Source organism: Oncorhynchus kisutch, linkage group LG4 (genome assembly GCF_002021735.2).
Source record: "Oncorhynchus kisutch isolate 150728-3 linkage group LG4, Okis_V2, whole genome shotgun sequence".
NCBI lineage: Eukaryota > Metazoa > Chordata > Actinopteri > Salmoniformes > Salmonidae > Oncorhynchus > Oncorhynchus kisutch.
Genome location: NC_034177.2, coordinates 56,609,137 through 56,625,963, shown reverse-complemented (window position 1 = coordinate 56,625,963; position 16,827 = coordinate 56,609,137). Strand labels below are relative to the sequence as shown.

General features: G+C 42.1%; 1 protein-coding gene across 7 annotated transcripts in view; it reads left to right on the top strand.

The window, feature by feature from the left end:
* LOC109889708 (fibroblast growth factor receptor 2) overlaps positions 1 to 16,827 on the top strand; it is a 104,742-nt gene that overhangs the window by 47,523 nt on the left and 40,392 nt on the right. For 4 of the 7 annotated variants that reach the window (XM_020481333.2, XM_020481332.2, XM_020481339.2 and 1 more), the window contains 4 exons: positions 2,097 to 2,287; positions 3,780 to 3,924; positions 13,303 to 13,508; positions 14,480 to 14,622. In XM_020481333.2, coding sequence (XP_020336922.1) covers positions 2,097 to 2,287; positions 3,780 to 3,924; positions 13,303 to 13,508; positions 14,480 to 14,622 — 685 coding nt within the window. Of the gene's footprint in view, positions 1 to 2,096; positions 2,288 to 2,737; positions 2,877 to 3,779; positions 3,925 to 13,302; positions 13,509 to 14,479; positions 14,623 to 16,827 lie in introns of all 7 variants that reach the window. The other 3 variants (XM_020481338.2, XM_020481335.2, XM_020481334.2) reach the window with 3 other exon arrangements.

The following is a 16,827-nucleotide window of genomic DNA, read 5'->3' as shown; positions in this document are numbered from 1 at the left end:
AAAAGAGGATCTAAGAATTCTCTGAAAAGTTTTGTGAGCATAAGCTGTGGCACAACTAGATGCATTGTAAATTTATGTGTATTTGAATATGTGAAGATTTACTTACTTTAATTAGTAGTCAAAATAATTATTATGATTTACTGACTGATGTTTGACGGTTGTTAACCTGCAGTGGGCTGAATCAGGCTCACGCAGAGTGTTTCTTGGTAGTCTTAAACAAATCTATTTTGAAACAAAAGTATACACCTCACACATATGGCTATAGTCTTAAGAAAAAGACACCTATTCCATGTCAGATATAGAGTTGAAATGTATTCAATTTTGAGTTTGCATCCCAATATTACACTTTATATACATCACAGAAGACGGAAGTCAAAACCGTTTGACATAAAAACACTGGATTTTCGGTGGTTTCAAAATAAGAATGTTTATGAAATTATGAACATTTTTAATAATGTTCCACCCATGAGGCCCCTAGAGGGCGATTTGGTCATTTGACTGCAGGAAAATCAAATTAATATAATTTTGTGTTGTCTTGACTAGCTGTAAAGAAATATATTGTATTGGACAGCTTGCTAGCTATCATGCTCCTGAGTTGTTTGTGTGTAAAGGGAGAAGTGGGCACAGAGAGGGAGAGTAAGGTGTTTGCATCTGTTTGTGGTGTAGGGTGCCTCATTCTCTCCATGTTAATATGCGTGTGTGTGTGTGTGAGAGACAGAGAGAGAGTGATTGAGAGACAGAGAGAGGTGTGCATGTGAGTGAGAGGGATGGAAGGAGGAGGGGCGGGGACAATAAGCACGCTGAGCCAAAGGAATGCGTAGGGAGGAGGGAAAAAGAGATAGAGACAAGGGAGGGGTGGGAATCATCTGATCTGACAGAGAGCGAGAGTAGCACTTTGGCCTACTGACAGACAGAGAGCAGAGGACTATTGGCAAACCCCTGACAGACAGACTGACGTCAATTCAATATCTATTCCACGTTGGTTCAATTTCATTGAAATGACGTGGAAACAACGTTGATTCAACTAGTGTGTGCCCAGTGGGTATTCTCTCTACCTTCCTTTTCTTATTCATTCTCTTCACTCCTCTCACTTTCTCTTTTCAATCTCCATCTGTTAAGCTCCATTTATTCACTCTTATTATTTGTCCACCCCTTCCCCCTCCTCTCCTTTCTCTGTCACCTCTCCCCACCTAAAAGCCCTCCTTCTTTAACCCATCCAGTGCCCTGGGGGGGGGGGTTGTGCAGGGTAGTGAAGGGGAGGCAGTGGTAGGGTGTGAAAGGGACCATTGTTCGGCAGGTCTAGCTCTGTTTGGATTTGCAGGCCAAATGTTTGCTTGCAAAAGAATGCAGATAGTTTTTAGTGAAGGAAAATGAAGGTGTTTCTCCAAGACTGGTGCATATTTGAGTCGGAACATGGTTGTATAATTTAACCCTTACCAGGCCACAGTGTCTGCTAATGTTTACTTACAGTACTTCAAATAGTTGCCAAAGTTGCCAAAATTTTGCAATAAAAGGCATTTTGAAATAGCATCGGCTCAGAAAGTGGCTGAAGTGAGTTTTTAGATTCAACTCCTACTACAGGTGTGTTTAGTCCTTATCAGTAGAGATAACTCCTCTTTGTTTTGTGTGAATGATCTAAGTGGTGTGGTGATAAGAGACAGGCAGTTCTCTTGTCTTGACTCTGCTTGTCTCCCGGTTGTGGAATATTCACACATGTCCACTGTTCTCCTAAACATCCAGACCAGGCCCCCTTTCACAGCCTCAAAACGTAAAAAACACAAGCATATAGTAAGAACAGTTCTTTTTTCCATACTGTCCCAAGCCTTTGCATCAGGCTTTTGGCTAGTATTCTGTGCTCGTTTTCAGTTCCTTACACATAAAGTGTCTGTGTCTTAATGCTTAGTCTCAAGGTACCCAGGTGGTGATCGAGCTTAGTTGATCAATTGACTGTCATTGACATTAGTAATACGAACCTGTCTATTCCTTAAAGGTGTACAGAGCAAGGTTGGAGTTTGAAATGGCCATGGTGTAGTCTCAATGCACAAACTAACATAACTCATCATATCACATCTTCCCCTTTTCTCTCTCCATCTTAGAACGGTCCCCCCATCGGCCCATTCTCCAAGCAGGGCTGCCAGCCAACACCAGTGTGCAAGTGGGGGAAGACGCACGCTTCGTGTGTAAGGTGTACAGCGACGCTCAGCCCCACATTCAGTGGCTGCAGCACATCCAGAAGAATGGTAGTCGCACTGGCCCAGACGGACACTCCTACGTCCGCGTCCTAAAGGTACTTTCCAGCCCTCCATGGCCCCTCATTGGCTGTTCTGACCTGAGCGGTGAAAATTGCTGGCTCCTCCTTCCTGTGACATATTCCTTTAAATATGTTTTTTTTCAAAGTGTAGGCTAATAATGATTATGTTTTCAGGTTACCTTTTTGCCATTTGTAAAAGCTTTTTGTTAGTGTCCAATTTGTCTTCCTATAAGAGAGTGAAACTGAAAGAAAACAACATTTTCCCCCTTTACGAAGAGTAATAAATACAAATTTTCCTTCTATACTATACTACTGGAGCACTCTAGCTGTGTTCCTGTCTGGGTGGCGGCTCCTTTACTCTCCTCTCCCTGCACGTAGATTGCAGATGTGACACTTAACAGGCTTTTCTGTGTTTTATCCCCTTGCTGCCGTGTGTGTGTGTGTGCACATGCGTGTTTTTGTATGTGTGTGGCTCACACACTCCAGCGCTCGGGCATCAATAGCTCGGACGTGGAGGTGCTCACGCTCACCAACGTGACCGAGGAGGATGCCGGAGAGTATACCTGTAAAGTCTCCAATTATATAGGGGCGGTCAACCAGTCGGGCTGGCTGACCGTCATCCCAGGTAACCACTGACGCCTGACCCTTGACCTCTGTTGACCCCCTCCCTTATGGTCTCTTTGGGCCTGTTACTGACCCGGTTCAGTGTGGTTTGGTGGTGTGCTGGTCTTGGTTCCTGCTGGGTTGTGGACTGACCTACTCTCTCCCAGTGTTCTACTGTTTTACTCCCAGCTGCTCTACTGTGCTGTGTCTGACTGTGACTGTACAGCCATGGAAATGACCACTGGACCTGCACGCCCATGCACTAACCTGCTATGTCCATCACGTGCCTCATCTCTCTCGCTCTCGCTCTCTCAGTTGAAAGGTGTGATGTGTCATTGTACAGGCTAGTGTTGGGTGCTGCAGTGGGGTGATCTCCATATCTTCTCCTTCTGTGGTTGTGTGCACTATGCATACACAGGCCTGGTGTGGACTTACTATTGGGCTCTGGTGTTGTGGGTGATGGGATTTTTTTTACAGTGTTTTTGTGTATTGTGTTTCCTATTTTTCCCTGTGGTACGAGGTGCTCTTCTTGTTTGTTTTGAAAGCTCCTCCCATCTTCTCTATCTCTATATATGGGTCACCAGTTCTCCTCCCAGTGATGGACGCCATCCAGCTTCTCCTCTCTCCTGGTGTTGTGGATTTAATTGTTACATCTGCTTCCTCCTGCTCTCTTCTTCCCTCCCCTCTATTCTTACTCTGACTCCTTTCCCTTTATTTTACTTTCTTCCACTTCAACCCCCTCTATCCTCAAATATCCATCTATCCTCTACTCTAATCCTTCATCTTCCCTTATTTTTCTGCATCCTCCCTCCCTTTGACTTCCTCCTTCTTCCACCCCTCCTGTCCCATTCTCCACCCCCCCCTTCCTTTCTCTTCCTTTCCTCCTTTTCATCGTCCTACACCCTTCCTCCTCTCCCTCTCCCAGACCGCAGGTGTTAACACCACGGACAAGGAGATTGAAGTCCTCTACCTCCCCAATGTCACTTACGAGGATGCTGGGGAGTATACGTGCTTGGCGGGCAATTCTATTGGGATCTCCTATCACACTGCTTGGTTGACGGTGCTTCCAGGTATATACACTCAACTATACTGCGCTCCCTTTCCCCCCTTTCTCTATCAATGTTGTCCACTAATGGTTCAATGTTCAGTCAATAAAGTTATTTCGATAATTTCTATGGGAGGACGAACAGAGAAGTGAAAAGTCCCTCTGGAGTGAAAACAACCTAACTCAACGAAATAACAAAATATCATAGGGCTCCCGAGTGGCGCAGTGGTCTAAGGCACTGCATCACAGTGCTAGCTGTGCCACTAAAGATCCTGCGCTCTGGTGACTCCTGTGGCGTGCCGGGCACATCCACGCTGTCACGGTCGCCAGGTGTACGGTGTTTCCTCCAACATATTGTAAGGCTAGCTTCCGGGTTAAGCGGGCATTGTGTCAAGATGCAGTGTGGCTTGGCTGGGTTGTGTTTCAGGGGACGTACGGCTCTCGACTTTCGTCTCTCCTGAGTTTGTACGGGAGTTGCGGCGATGGGACAAGACTGTAACTACCAATTGGATACCACGAAATTGGAGAGAAAAACTTATTTAAATATCAGATTACTATGATGAGCTTACACAGTCAACAACTCAACATCTAACTCTGTGTAATAGACCCCTTTCTGTGTTTAACATTGCTGCACAGAGGGCGATGCGCGCAAGTTGTTGGCAGAACAAGGGGGAGTTCTTATTTACATGTTGCTTATGAGTACATTTCACACTACTTTTTGATTACAATTGGATTTTAAGGCTCGTATGAATGTCCTGCGTAATATAATGTTTATGTCATCATCGCAAGTCGAGGTTATGTTTAATGGGCACAGATGGTGATGGCTTTCTTACTGCTGCCAAGAGTCGCACACATCTATACGTGACGTCAGTGTGTCGTGTACTGGAAAAGGCTCTATACTAGAGCAGGAATATGAATTCCATATATTCTGTTATCTTGATTGGCAACGTTTTGAAAGCTAGGGGCCTAAATAGAGGGACATTTGCTCAAGGCTTATTATAACTCCAGAGCGGAAGACGACTTTCCCGAATGGCTCAAGTACAGTGCATTCGAGAAAGTATTCAGACCCCTTGACTTTTTCCAGATACTTTTCTAAACTCACTGGATTACAACCAAATGATGATAAGTGTACTACTATATTACGTATTGGATCACAAAAAGACATAACTTTTACATTACTGTGTAGGTTACCAATAAAATGGTCTGACGGTGAAGTGCAATATACTCTGTGTTCACATCCCGAACTAAATAAATGATCTCGCTACAATACATTTTAATAGAAAGTTGTCAAAAATAGATATAATATGTCTATTTGTGGAAAAATCAACCTGATTTAACTCTTTAGTCATATCTCACTTTACTAATTTGTGTATGGCATTGCCTACACCTAGCGAATAATTTGTTTAAACATATATGAGCAAAAATATTAAATTTTATTTGGAACGGAAGCCAAACAAAATTAAACTAGCCTATTTATATGAATATTAATTTGGGGGCAGAACTAATTTAATATAAAATCATTAGACCTCTCACTAACGGCTTCAGTCATACAAAAGTTATACTTAAATCTGAACTGGTTCTCTCGCAGATTAGTAAAAATGTCTCACCCCATGTTCAAGAATGTTATTTTTCCCTTTTTCAGATTACAAGAGAAAGGCCATAATGTATTAATTCCAGCCCAGGTGCAATTTAGATTTTGACGGCCGCAGTGTATGTGCAAAGTTTTACACTGATCGAATGAACCAATGCATTTCTGTTCAAAATTTTGTATGAAGACTGCCCAAATGTGCCTAATTTGTTTATTAATAACTTTTCATGTTCAAAATTGTGCACTCTCCTCAAACAATAGCGTGGTATTCTTTCACTGTAATAGCTACTATAAATTGGACAGTGCAGTTAGATTAACAAGAAATTAAGCTTTCTGCCAATATCAGAAATGTCTATGTCCTGGGAAATGTTCTTGTTACTTACAACCTCATGCTAATCACATTAGCCTAAGTTAGCTCAACGTCCCGAAGGGGACCCACCAATCCTGAAGAAGTTTTAACTAATTTTGACAAATGTTAAGAAAATGTTGAGCAATGTAATAAAATGATGACTAGTTGTGTGCATTCTCAATGGACATTGTTAATTCGGGTGTGTTCGTAAATTCCTTCTGGCTATCTACTCTGATTCCAGAGCACTCGTCTGAGTGTGCCAGAGCGCAGAATAACTGATTAATTTACTAACGCTCTTCATCTGTTGAATATGGCCGGTGTCAGTCAAAGTTGGCAAAAAAAGCATAATTCAGTTGTTGCCAGCAGCACAGTTACAGTCACCAACGCTCTGGATAACACGAAAAGAGCTTAACGAGCTCTGCTAGGGCGAGTAAAAGGGTAAGAGTGAGGTGTTCTCTCATTTGTGTCTGGAAGTAGCTAGCCAATGTTTGCCAATTAGCTTGGGTGCTTGACTGGCATCCAGTGCGTGCTCTGAAAGGTCCGAGAGTAAAATGCTCTGAACTTACTAATGCCCAGAGCACACTGTGAGTGCACTCTGGCACTCCAGATTGAATTTACCAACACACCCAAAGTCGTAAAATGTCTAGCTAGCAATATGTTATGCTAACAAGATAGTAAGAAGTTGAATAGCAACAGCATAAAATTCCGGGAGACAATTGCTAGAATGCTCAACTGAAAGGATACCGTTTGTTTACAGTAATACTAAATTGAACTAATAGGACATAGTGTGAAGTATATACTCATTAAGTATGTAGTATACAGAATGTTAGTATGGGTAATTCAAACACTGCTATAGTCAGTCGAGCAATAATATAATAATACTCTTAGCAAACAATTTAGTCTTTAATTTACAGTCAGTAGAATCTATGAGAATAGAAAGGTTCAGAACGTTTGTGAAACATCACAACAGAGTTAAAAATATATGCAAAATATAAATCAAAACTGGATGGTGTTCAGAGATAGATGGGAGGTGTTGAGTGGAGCTGAAGGATGGGACAAAATCAAACAAACTACTGTAAAATGTATATAGTATGTATAAGTTGTAAGTAGAAGCCTAAGGCTTGTTGTTCATTAGTTTATTCCAATTAGGGGAGGGATGGTAGGGTTAGGGGAAAATAATAAAGGAAAACATATTTTTTTTAATATATAATTTATATATACAGTACATTCGGAAAGTATTCACACCCCTCAACTTTTTTCACATTTTGTTACGTGACAGCAATTCTAAAATGTATCACATATTTTTTTCCCTTATCAATCTACACACAATGCCCGATAATGACGAAGAGAAAACAGGTTTTTAAAAGTTTCAGCAAATATATTAAAAATTAAAAACAGAGGTATTCAGACCCTTTGCTATGAGACTCGAAATTGAGCTCCGGTACATCCTGTTTCCATTGATCATCCTTGAGATGTATTTGAAACTTAATTGGAGTCCAGCTGTGGTAAATTCAATTGATTGGACATGATTTGAAAAGGCACACACCTGTCTATATAAGGTCCCACAGTTGACAGTGCACGTCAGAACAAAAACTAAGCCATGAGGTCGAAAGAATTGTGGAAAAAGTGTGGGACAATTCAAGGGGTCTGAATACTTTATGAATGCACTGTATCTCCTTACTTTAGGGGTTTTGTCTCTCTCTCCTCCCCTTCCTCCCTTATTTCTTTCTCTTTTTCATATCGTATCTTTTTCTCTCTTCTGGTTCTCGGGGAAAGTTGGGAAATTTTGGCTCGGACTGCATGGTTTTATAAAAGCAGGGTGTCTGTCTGTCTTGATGATATTGTCTGTCTGTCGGTGTTAATGGGTGCCCTGAGATTGGATGCCAATTCCCTCATGGCTTCTTTCCTGGGTCTGATCATTTATTTCCTTTTTATTATTTCTCCTTGAGATAATACAAAAGAAAAAAAAAAGTCACAGGCTCAATACTTACTTGACTTTCTTGAATATCATTTTTTTTCCTTCAATGTATTCAATGTATTTGATATAGTGTGTTTGGCTGCGTGTGTTTGTTTAAATGTATGCATGTCTCCCTGTGTCTGCGCGAGTGGGTGTGTGTGTTTAAATGTCTATGTGTCTCTTTGTGTCGGCGCGAGTTCGTGTGTGTCTGTGTCTCTTTCACTACCGGTCAAAAGTTTTAGAACACCTACTCATTCAAGGGTTTTTCTTTATTTTCACTATTTTCTACATTGTGTAATAATAGTGAAGACATCACAACTATGAAATAACACATATGGAATCATGTAGTAACCAAAAAGTGTTCAAAGTAGCCATTCTTCAAAGGCCTTGATGACAGCTTTGCACACTTGGCATTCTCCCATTCAGCCTCATGTGGAATGCTTTTTCATGAGGATAACCAACGAGAGAGAAAATTGAGTGGTATAACTCATTGGAAGTCTGGTTTTAATAACCTTGCATTTCCTATCTTGCCATGTGACTCTGCTTTTAGAGGATTGTGGGTAATTCAAAAAGGTTTGATTTTATGATTTTCAAACAATGTTGTATGCATGTTTGAAGAAGGAAAAGCATATTTCTATGTTAGTATTAAACTCGTTGTGCCATGAGGTGTAATGGATCATGAACGGATATCAAAACCGTCATTCAAAGAGGACAGCACCCATTCACACATTCGTGATTGTCAATTGAAAAGGCATGTGCAGAATCCTCAATTCTTGCAGTTTAACCTACAGTTAGTGTTGTTCGTTTGAACACTGTGCTTTACATTGCCTTCCAAAACGGTATAAAATGGCAAACGATTAAATACAGAAAATAAAGTAAAACATCAAGACCTTTCAGAATAAGTTTTGAATCCTAGACAGGATTCAAAACATCATAATAGTGTTTAGAAGCTTTAGAGAGAGGAAACTGCACCAAAAGAGAAGGTATCTGTATCTAATTCTGCATTAAACAGGACTCTAAATACCAAAATAGTATTTTCAATATTTGCCTCTCCTATATCAGAGATAAAAGAAAGGTCAGGAAATATATATATACAGTGCCTTGCGAAAGTATTCGGCCCCCTTGAACTTTGCGACCTTTTGCCACATTTCAGGCTTCAAACATAAAGATATAAAACTGTATTTTTTTTGTGAAGAATCAACAACAAGTGGGACACAATCATGAAGTGGAACGACATTTATTGGATATTTCAAACTTTTTTTTAAATTGGGCGTGCAAAATTATTCAGCCCCCTTAAGTTAATACTTTGTAGCGCCACCTTTTGCTGCGATTACAGCTGTAAGTCGCTTGGGGTATGTCTCTATCAGTTTTGCACATCGAGAGACTGAAATGTTTTCCCATTCCTCCTTGCAAAACAGCTCGAGCTCAGTGAGGTTGGATGGAGAGCATTTGTGAACAGCAGTTTTCAGTTCTTTCCACAGATTCTCGATTGGATTCAGGTCTGGACTTTGACTTGGCCATTCTAACACCTGGATATGTTTATTTTTGAACCATTCCATTGTAGATTTTGCTTTATGTTTTGGATCATTGTCTTGTTAGAAGACAAATCTCCGTCCCAGTCTCAGGTCTTTTGCAGACTCCATCAGGTTTTCTTCCAGAATGGTCCTGTATTTGGCTCCATCCATCTTCCCATCAATTTTAACCATCTTCCCTGTCACTGCTGAAGAAAAGCAGGCCCAAACCATGATGCTGCCACCACCATGTTTGACAGTGGGGATGGTGTGTTCAGGGTGATGAGCTGTGTTGCTTTTACGCCAAACATAACATTTTGCATTGTTGCCAAAAAGTGAAATTTTGGTTTCATCTGACCAGAGCACCTTCTTCCACATGTTTGGTGTGTCTCCCAGGTGGCTTGTGGCAAACTTTAAACAACACTTTTTATGGATATCTTTAAGAAATGGCTTTCTTCTTGCCACTTTTCCATAAAGGCCAGATTTGTGCAATATACGACTGATTGTTGTCCTATGGACAGAGTCTCCCACCTCAGCTGTAGATCTCTGCAGTTCATCCAGAGTGATCATGGGCCTCTTGGCTGCATCTCTGATCAGTCTTCTCCTTGTATGACCTGAAAGTTTAGAGGGACGGCCAGGTCTTGGTAGATTTGCAGTGGTCTGATACTCCTTCCATTTCGATATTATCGCTTGCACAGTGCTCCTTGGGATGTTTAAAGCTTGGGAAATCTTTTTGTATCCAAATCCGGCTTTAAACTTCTTCACAACAGTATCTCGGACCTGCCTGGTGTGTTCCTTGTTCTTCATGATGCTCTCTGCGCTTTTAACGGACCTTTGATACTATCACAGTGCAGGTGCATTTATACGGAGACTTGATTACACACAGGTGGATTGTATTTATCATCATTAGTCATTTAGGTCAACATTGGATCATTCAGAGATCCTCACTGAACTTCTGGAGAGAGTTTGCTGCACTGAAAGTAAAGGGGCTGAATAATTTTGCACGCCCAATTTTTCAGTTGATTTGTTAAAAAAGTTTGAAATATCCAATAAATGTCGTTCCACTTCATGATTGTATCCCACTTGTTGTTGATTCTTCACAAAAAAATACAGTTTTATATCTTTGTTTGAAGCCTGAAATGTGGCAAAAGGTCGCAAAGTTCAAGGGGGCCGAATACTTTCGCAAGGCACTGTATATATATGTAAAAAATTATGTTTTAACCATATATATATATATATATGGTTAAAACATAATTTTTTACATTTACAGTGCATTCTGAATGTATTCAGACCCATTGACTTCTTACACATTTTTTACAGCCTTATTCTAAAATGGATTAAATACATAATTTTGCTCATGAATCTACACATAATAGCCCATATTGACAAAGCGATAACAGGTTTTTAGAAATGTTTGCACATTTATAAAAAAAATAATAATAATAATAATGACCTTATTTACATTACATTGCTATGAGACTCGAAATTGAGCTCAGGTGCATCCTGTTTCGATTGATCATCCTTGATGTTTCTACAACTTGATTGGAGTCCACTTGTGGTATATTCAATTGATTGGACATGATTTGGAAAGGCACCGACCTGTCTATAAGGTCCCACAGTTGACAGCGCCTGTCAGAGCAAAAACCAAGCCATGAGGTCAAAGGAATTGTCCGTAGAACTCCGAGACAGGATTGTTTAGAGGCACAGATCTGGAGAAGGTCCCCAAGAACACAGTGGCCTCCACCATTCTTAAGTGGAAGAAGTTTGGAACCACCAAGCCTCTTCCTAAAGCTGTCCGCCCGGCCAAACTGAGCAATCTGGTGAGAAGAGCCTTGGTCAGGGAGATGACCAAGAGTTCCTCTGTGGAGATGGGAGAACCTTCCAGAAGGTTCCGTCCAGAAGACGGAAGCCACTCCTTAGTAAAAGCCTGCTTGGAGTTTGCCAAAAGGCATCTAAAGGACACTCAGACCATGAGAAACAAGATTCTCTGCTCTGATGAAACCAAGATTGAACTCTTTAGCCTGAATGCCAAGCGTCACGTTTGGAGGAAACCAAGTGAAGCGGTGAAGCATGGTTGTGGCAGCATCATGCTGTGGGGATGTTTTTCAGCGGCAGGGCCTGGGAGACTAGTAAGAATTGAGGGAAAGATAAATACCTCAAACTGGGGCATAGGTTCACCTTCCAACAGGACAGTGACCCTAAGCACACAGCCAAGACAACGCACAAGTCTCTGAATGTCCTTGAGTGGCCCAGCCAGAGCCCAGACTTGAACCCGATCTCTGGAGAGACCTGAAGATAGCTGACAGAGGTTGAGAGGATCTGCAGAGAAGAATGGGAGAAACTCTCCAAATACAGGTGTGCCAAGCTTGTAAGTGCCATACCCAAGAAGACTTGGAAGGCTGTAATCACTGCCAAATGTGCTTCAAAAAAGTACCAAGTAAAGGGTCTGAATACTTATGTAGATGTGATATCAGTTTTTTATTTGTAGTAATTTTGCAACAATTTCTAAAACGTTTTTGATTAGTCTTTATGGGGTATTGTGTTTAGATTGATTAGGTAAAAAACTATTAAATCAATTTTAGAATAAGGCTGTAACGTCTTGAAACAAAATGTGGAAAAAGTAAAAGGTTCTGAATACTTCCCGAATGCACTATGGGAGGTGTAAATTCACTCGCAGGAGACGATGAAGAAGCATCATGCTCTCCCTCTGTGTAAAGAAATTAGACTGCAGCCAACCACATCACACAAAAGTAACATGGATACCAAGACACGGGACAGACAGCAAACTGACAAACCAGCAGTGTTTCCCTGTCATCCCTCGCTTTGTGACTGACGGTAGATCACTAGAATATGCATATCGTTCATTCTAGCTGGAGATAGATATACGGACTTTACTGACTAGTGACTTTAAACTTTTAAATGAAAAGAAGCCTAGTTAATTTATGAAGTGGAAAAAGTAGCCGGGTGACAATGTCTGTTACAGCTGACGGTGCTTATTGAAAACACTGCCTTTATGTACTCGCAGAAAATAGCTTTGTTTTGTCTCTAAACAAAATCAAATTATCACAGGCAGCCGAATAATAATTCCTTGGGGAATAATATCTTTGATTTATTGCCCTAGTTCCACGTATCTGCTCTGGTGGCGCCTGTATGGCGCTGCCTGCTGTCTGTGTTGCGGCTGTTTGCTGTGATTTTTGGACCAGGGGATACAATGCTGACAGGAGAAAAGTTCCAACATGTTATTATTTCCCCTGACTGCACATCACAAGGGCCTTGTTTGTAGCTGTGCGTGGATGGCATGCATTATGGAACAGGCTGTGGTCCTATAGCCACTCAGAGACAGACGCAGACCCGTTTCTTTCAGACAGGAAGCTCAGGCCATATACAACCACAAAGGGCATCACTCACTTGTTTGCCATCTGAAGTGAGTGTCTGTGTGTGTGTGAAAGAGAGAGCGAGAGTAAGCGTGTGTGTGAGTGCATGCGTGTGTATTTGAAAGAAAGAGAATGTGTGTCTGCACCCTGCATGTGTGGTTGTCAAGTAGCCCTGAATGTAGGCGCATAGTTTGTAAACAGCCTACTGTTTGAGCTCAGTCAAGATGTACTCTCCAACAGACTGTGTTTTCCCACTTTGATCTGGTTTACCCCCTCTTCTCAGATCAATTCCATTTCCTGTCTGTCCTAGATGGGCAGTAAGTATATGGTTGTTTGATGAAGAGGAGGAGGAGGGAGAGAAAAAAAATGTTGCGTGTGCGTCTTTGTCATTATTTACATTTTGTTTGTCTATCCAGCGATGACGTGTGAGTGTGTGTGTGTATGTTGTTTCCATGGCGTGTGTTCTGTTTATACATGGGCGTCTATCAGATGTAGTGTGTCCGTGTCTGTTTGTTTACGTGTCCGTGTGTCTCTCAGTGTGTGTGTACATATGTCAAGAGTCAGCATGTGCCTCTACGTTCCACTTTTTTTATTCCTCCCTGACCCTCTCCCCTCCCCAATCAGCCAGTAACGACGAGATGGTGACGGGTCTGATGTCACCTGACTACGTGGAGATAGCCATCTACTGCATCGGGGTGTTCTTGATCGCCTGTATGGTGGTCATCGTGGTGGTATGCCGGATGAGGAATACGGCTAAGAAGCCTGACTTTGGGAACCAGCCAGCGGTCCACAAACTCAGCAAGCAGATACCTCTGCGCCGCCAGGTAACAGAAAGTAGATAAGGGGTTACCAAGGCCTTTAACACCTGTAGAAACACAAACTCCACACAAACATGCATTCATACATAATTATTTATTCACACTGTCGTTCTGACCCGGACGAAACTGTACTGACTAGGATATTATAATTTCATGGTTTCAGCTACTATGGTGGATGTGTAACCAGGCCGGCTCAGCACAGCTTGGTTTGGCTCGGCTCGGTTTCGGATATAGCAGTGTGAAAAGCCCTATATACTCAGATTTATATGCAAATTACAGAAAATAGTCCAAAGTTTACCCACCAAGAGCGGAAAACACAAAAAAAGTTCCACCAAATTTGTACTCCTGACATAGATCTTACTCAATTGGGTTATTGGTACTCTAATTTGAGAGCCCACGAAATGTAGCTGTTCATGGGAAGTGGATTTTCATAACAATACTGTAACTAATACATCGCACTGCTTGAGGTGCTAAGCCCCAGTTAACTCTACTGAAAGACAGCTAGCTACAGTGCATGGCGTCTGAGCATGTTAGCACTGTTATCCATCACCTCTAGCTCCTGCTCTAGCTCTTCTACTTCTCTGTGAGTGATGCTTTTCCCTCAAGGGGAAAAACACAAACTCCAAGAGGTACAAAAAGTGTTGGATTACGTTCCTGCGAGAGACGGGTGGTTCCTGTGTCAAGGTAAGGTTAGGACGAAAGGAGATAGGAGCCCTGAGGACAATGACAACAGCATGATAAATGGACACATTCATCAGATTGAACGTTACTCTCTAGCACTGAGTTGTTGCTCAACTCTAATGATTACTGACATGCAATTCACTCTTTTTTAAATGGAAAGTATGTTGATTTGCACAATAACAATCCATATCGGTATCATTTGATCTTTAGTTATGGAGACACGTGCACACACACACCTACACTCCTTTTTTTAATATGACCTGTGTATCGAGACAGGTGATCAGCCAATCCGTCTCCTACAGGTGTCAAATGACTCCAGCTCCTCGATGAACTCCAGCACTCCGTTGGTCCGCATCACCACACGACGCAGCTCGGCTGGCCACGACGACCCCATCCCAGAGTATGACCTCCCTGAGGACCCACGCTGGGAGTTCTCCAGAGACAGGTGAGGGACAGAGACCGTAACCGAAGTAGGAATAGGGAGGGGGGGGGGGGGGTATAGGGTGTGGCATCTCATCGGTATGGCTGCATTTCAGGCTTCCTACTACATAGCAGGTGCTCGGCAAACTCCCGCAACGCCTAGATACGTGCTTGCCACGTCAGTAACTACATCACTGCCTGACTTAATGCGAGACTGCAACATATGACATTTTGTCTTTCAATCATTGGTTAATTTGTGTTGCTTAACTGCTTCACAGACCCCCTGGAATGTGGCCTACAGTGGCTTTACCCTCAGGTATTTCTCTGAGAATCGGTGAGGCCCAAGGCTGGCTGCATACTGTTGTAAGTTGCAGTCAGTGAGGTTTTTGCTCAGTTGGAATGGACAGTATTTCTACCTAACTTCAAACACACCCAGAAAGGAATTCAGTGCAGGGTCCCATTTGGAAGAGCATGAGGCAGTGTTTTCGCAATTTAAAGTGAAAGTTGCTCCCTACTTAATTGTCTCCTAACTATATGCATTATAGTAGCAGATTACCCCCCCCCCCCCCCCCCCCCCCCCATCATGGTATAATGATGGCAACTTATGCAAACATTTAGCTAACTGATTGTATCGGCAGGCTGTTACATGAGGCACTATTGTTGTCTGGTGTAATATACCATTAAGCACCATTCAACATGGTTTATTATCTGTAATGATTAACCAGTGAGTAATGGCTATGACTGTGATAAAGAACAATGAGTCATTTCTGAGTACTACACTGTACCAGGGTAGTGTTCATTAGGCACAAAACAGAAGAATGAGAGACTGAAAGAGGAAGGGACAACCTGGACTTGTCCAATATGCAACCCGAATTTTTGTTTTCCATTGAAAAATGTTTTCAAATGTTGAGCCTAATGATCAGGAACCCGTGTTGAATAAGTTTAAACAAAATTGGGATTGTACATTTTCTTTTGCCTATAAAAACAATGTTAGTTGTTGCAGTTATCACAAAACTACCACTAACGGATCCTCATAATAAAGGGGAAAATACAAAAAAAAAAGAAAAAATACCCCAAACAACAATGCTGTAATATTAGGAGGATCCATTTGATTATTTTAGCTAGTTTATTAACCAGAGATGTAATGCAGGAAGGAAAGAGAAGCTCAAGCAGGGAGCGAGGGAGGGACCGTGCGGTGTGCATCTGTGAGTGACGAGGGGAGCAGGAAGGGGGACAGAGATAGCAACCAAGTGGACTCGCGCTGGTAGACTTACTAATTGCTTGGTATTTATCATCTCATCTGAATACATAATACCTGTCTTGACTGCATCAAACCGAGAGACGCTAGCTGAAAAGCAAGAGCAGCAACACCATAAATGATAACATTTTCTCTTTCTCTCCTTGGGAAACGCGATGTAGATCATCTGGTTTGTGAATTCACATGGAGTTTTATGCATTTGTCTCGTTGTTTTAACGGAAAACCGATAAAACATTACTGTTTAAACATTAACAAAATGTGTCCATGTATCACATCCCTAGTGTGTGTGTGTCATGGCTATAGTCTGTCTGTTTGTGCTGTGACTGTTTGCTTTGCCTCATACCAGAACAGTTAGTCCCTACGAGTTGAACTAATGGCCTCAGTCAGCTTCAGTGGAAAGTGTCAGGCTTAGGGACACAACACTTATACATGCAGTGCATTCGGAAAAGTATTCAGACCCCTTGATCGTTTCAACATTTTGTTACGTTACAGCCTTATTCAAAAATGGATTCACACATTTTGCTGCCACCACCATGCTTCACCGTAGGGATGGTGCCAGGTTTCCTCCAGACGTGACACTTGGCATTCAGGCCAAGGAGTTCAATCTTGGTGTCATCAGACCAGAGAATCTTGTTTCTCATGGTCTCAGAGTCCTTTAGGTGTCTTTTGGCAAATTTCAAGTGGGCTGTCATGTGCCTTTTACTGAGGAGTGGCTATCATCTGGTCACTTTACCATAAAGGCCTGATTGGTGGAGAGCTGCAGAGATGGTTATCCTTCTGGAAGGTCAGAGGAACTCTGGAGCTCTGTCAGGGTGACCATTGGGTTCTTGGTCACCTCCCTCATCAAGGCCCTCCCCCGATTGCTCAGTTTGGCCAGGCGGCCAGCTCTAGGAAGAGCATTGGTGGTTCCAAACTTCTTCCACTTACGAATGATGGAGGGCGCTGTGTTCTTGGGGACCTTAAATGCGCTAA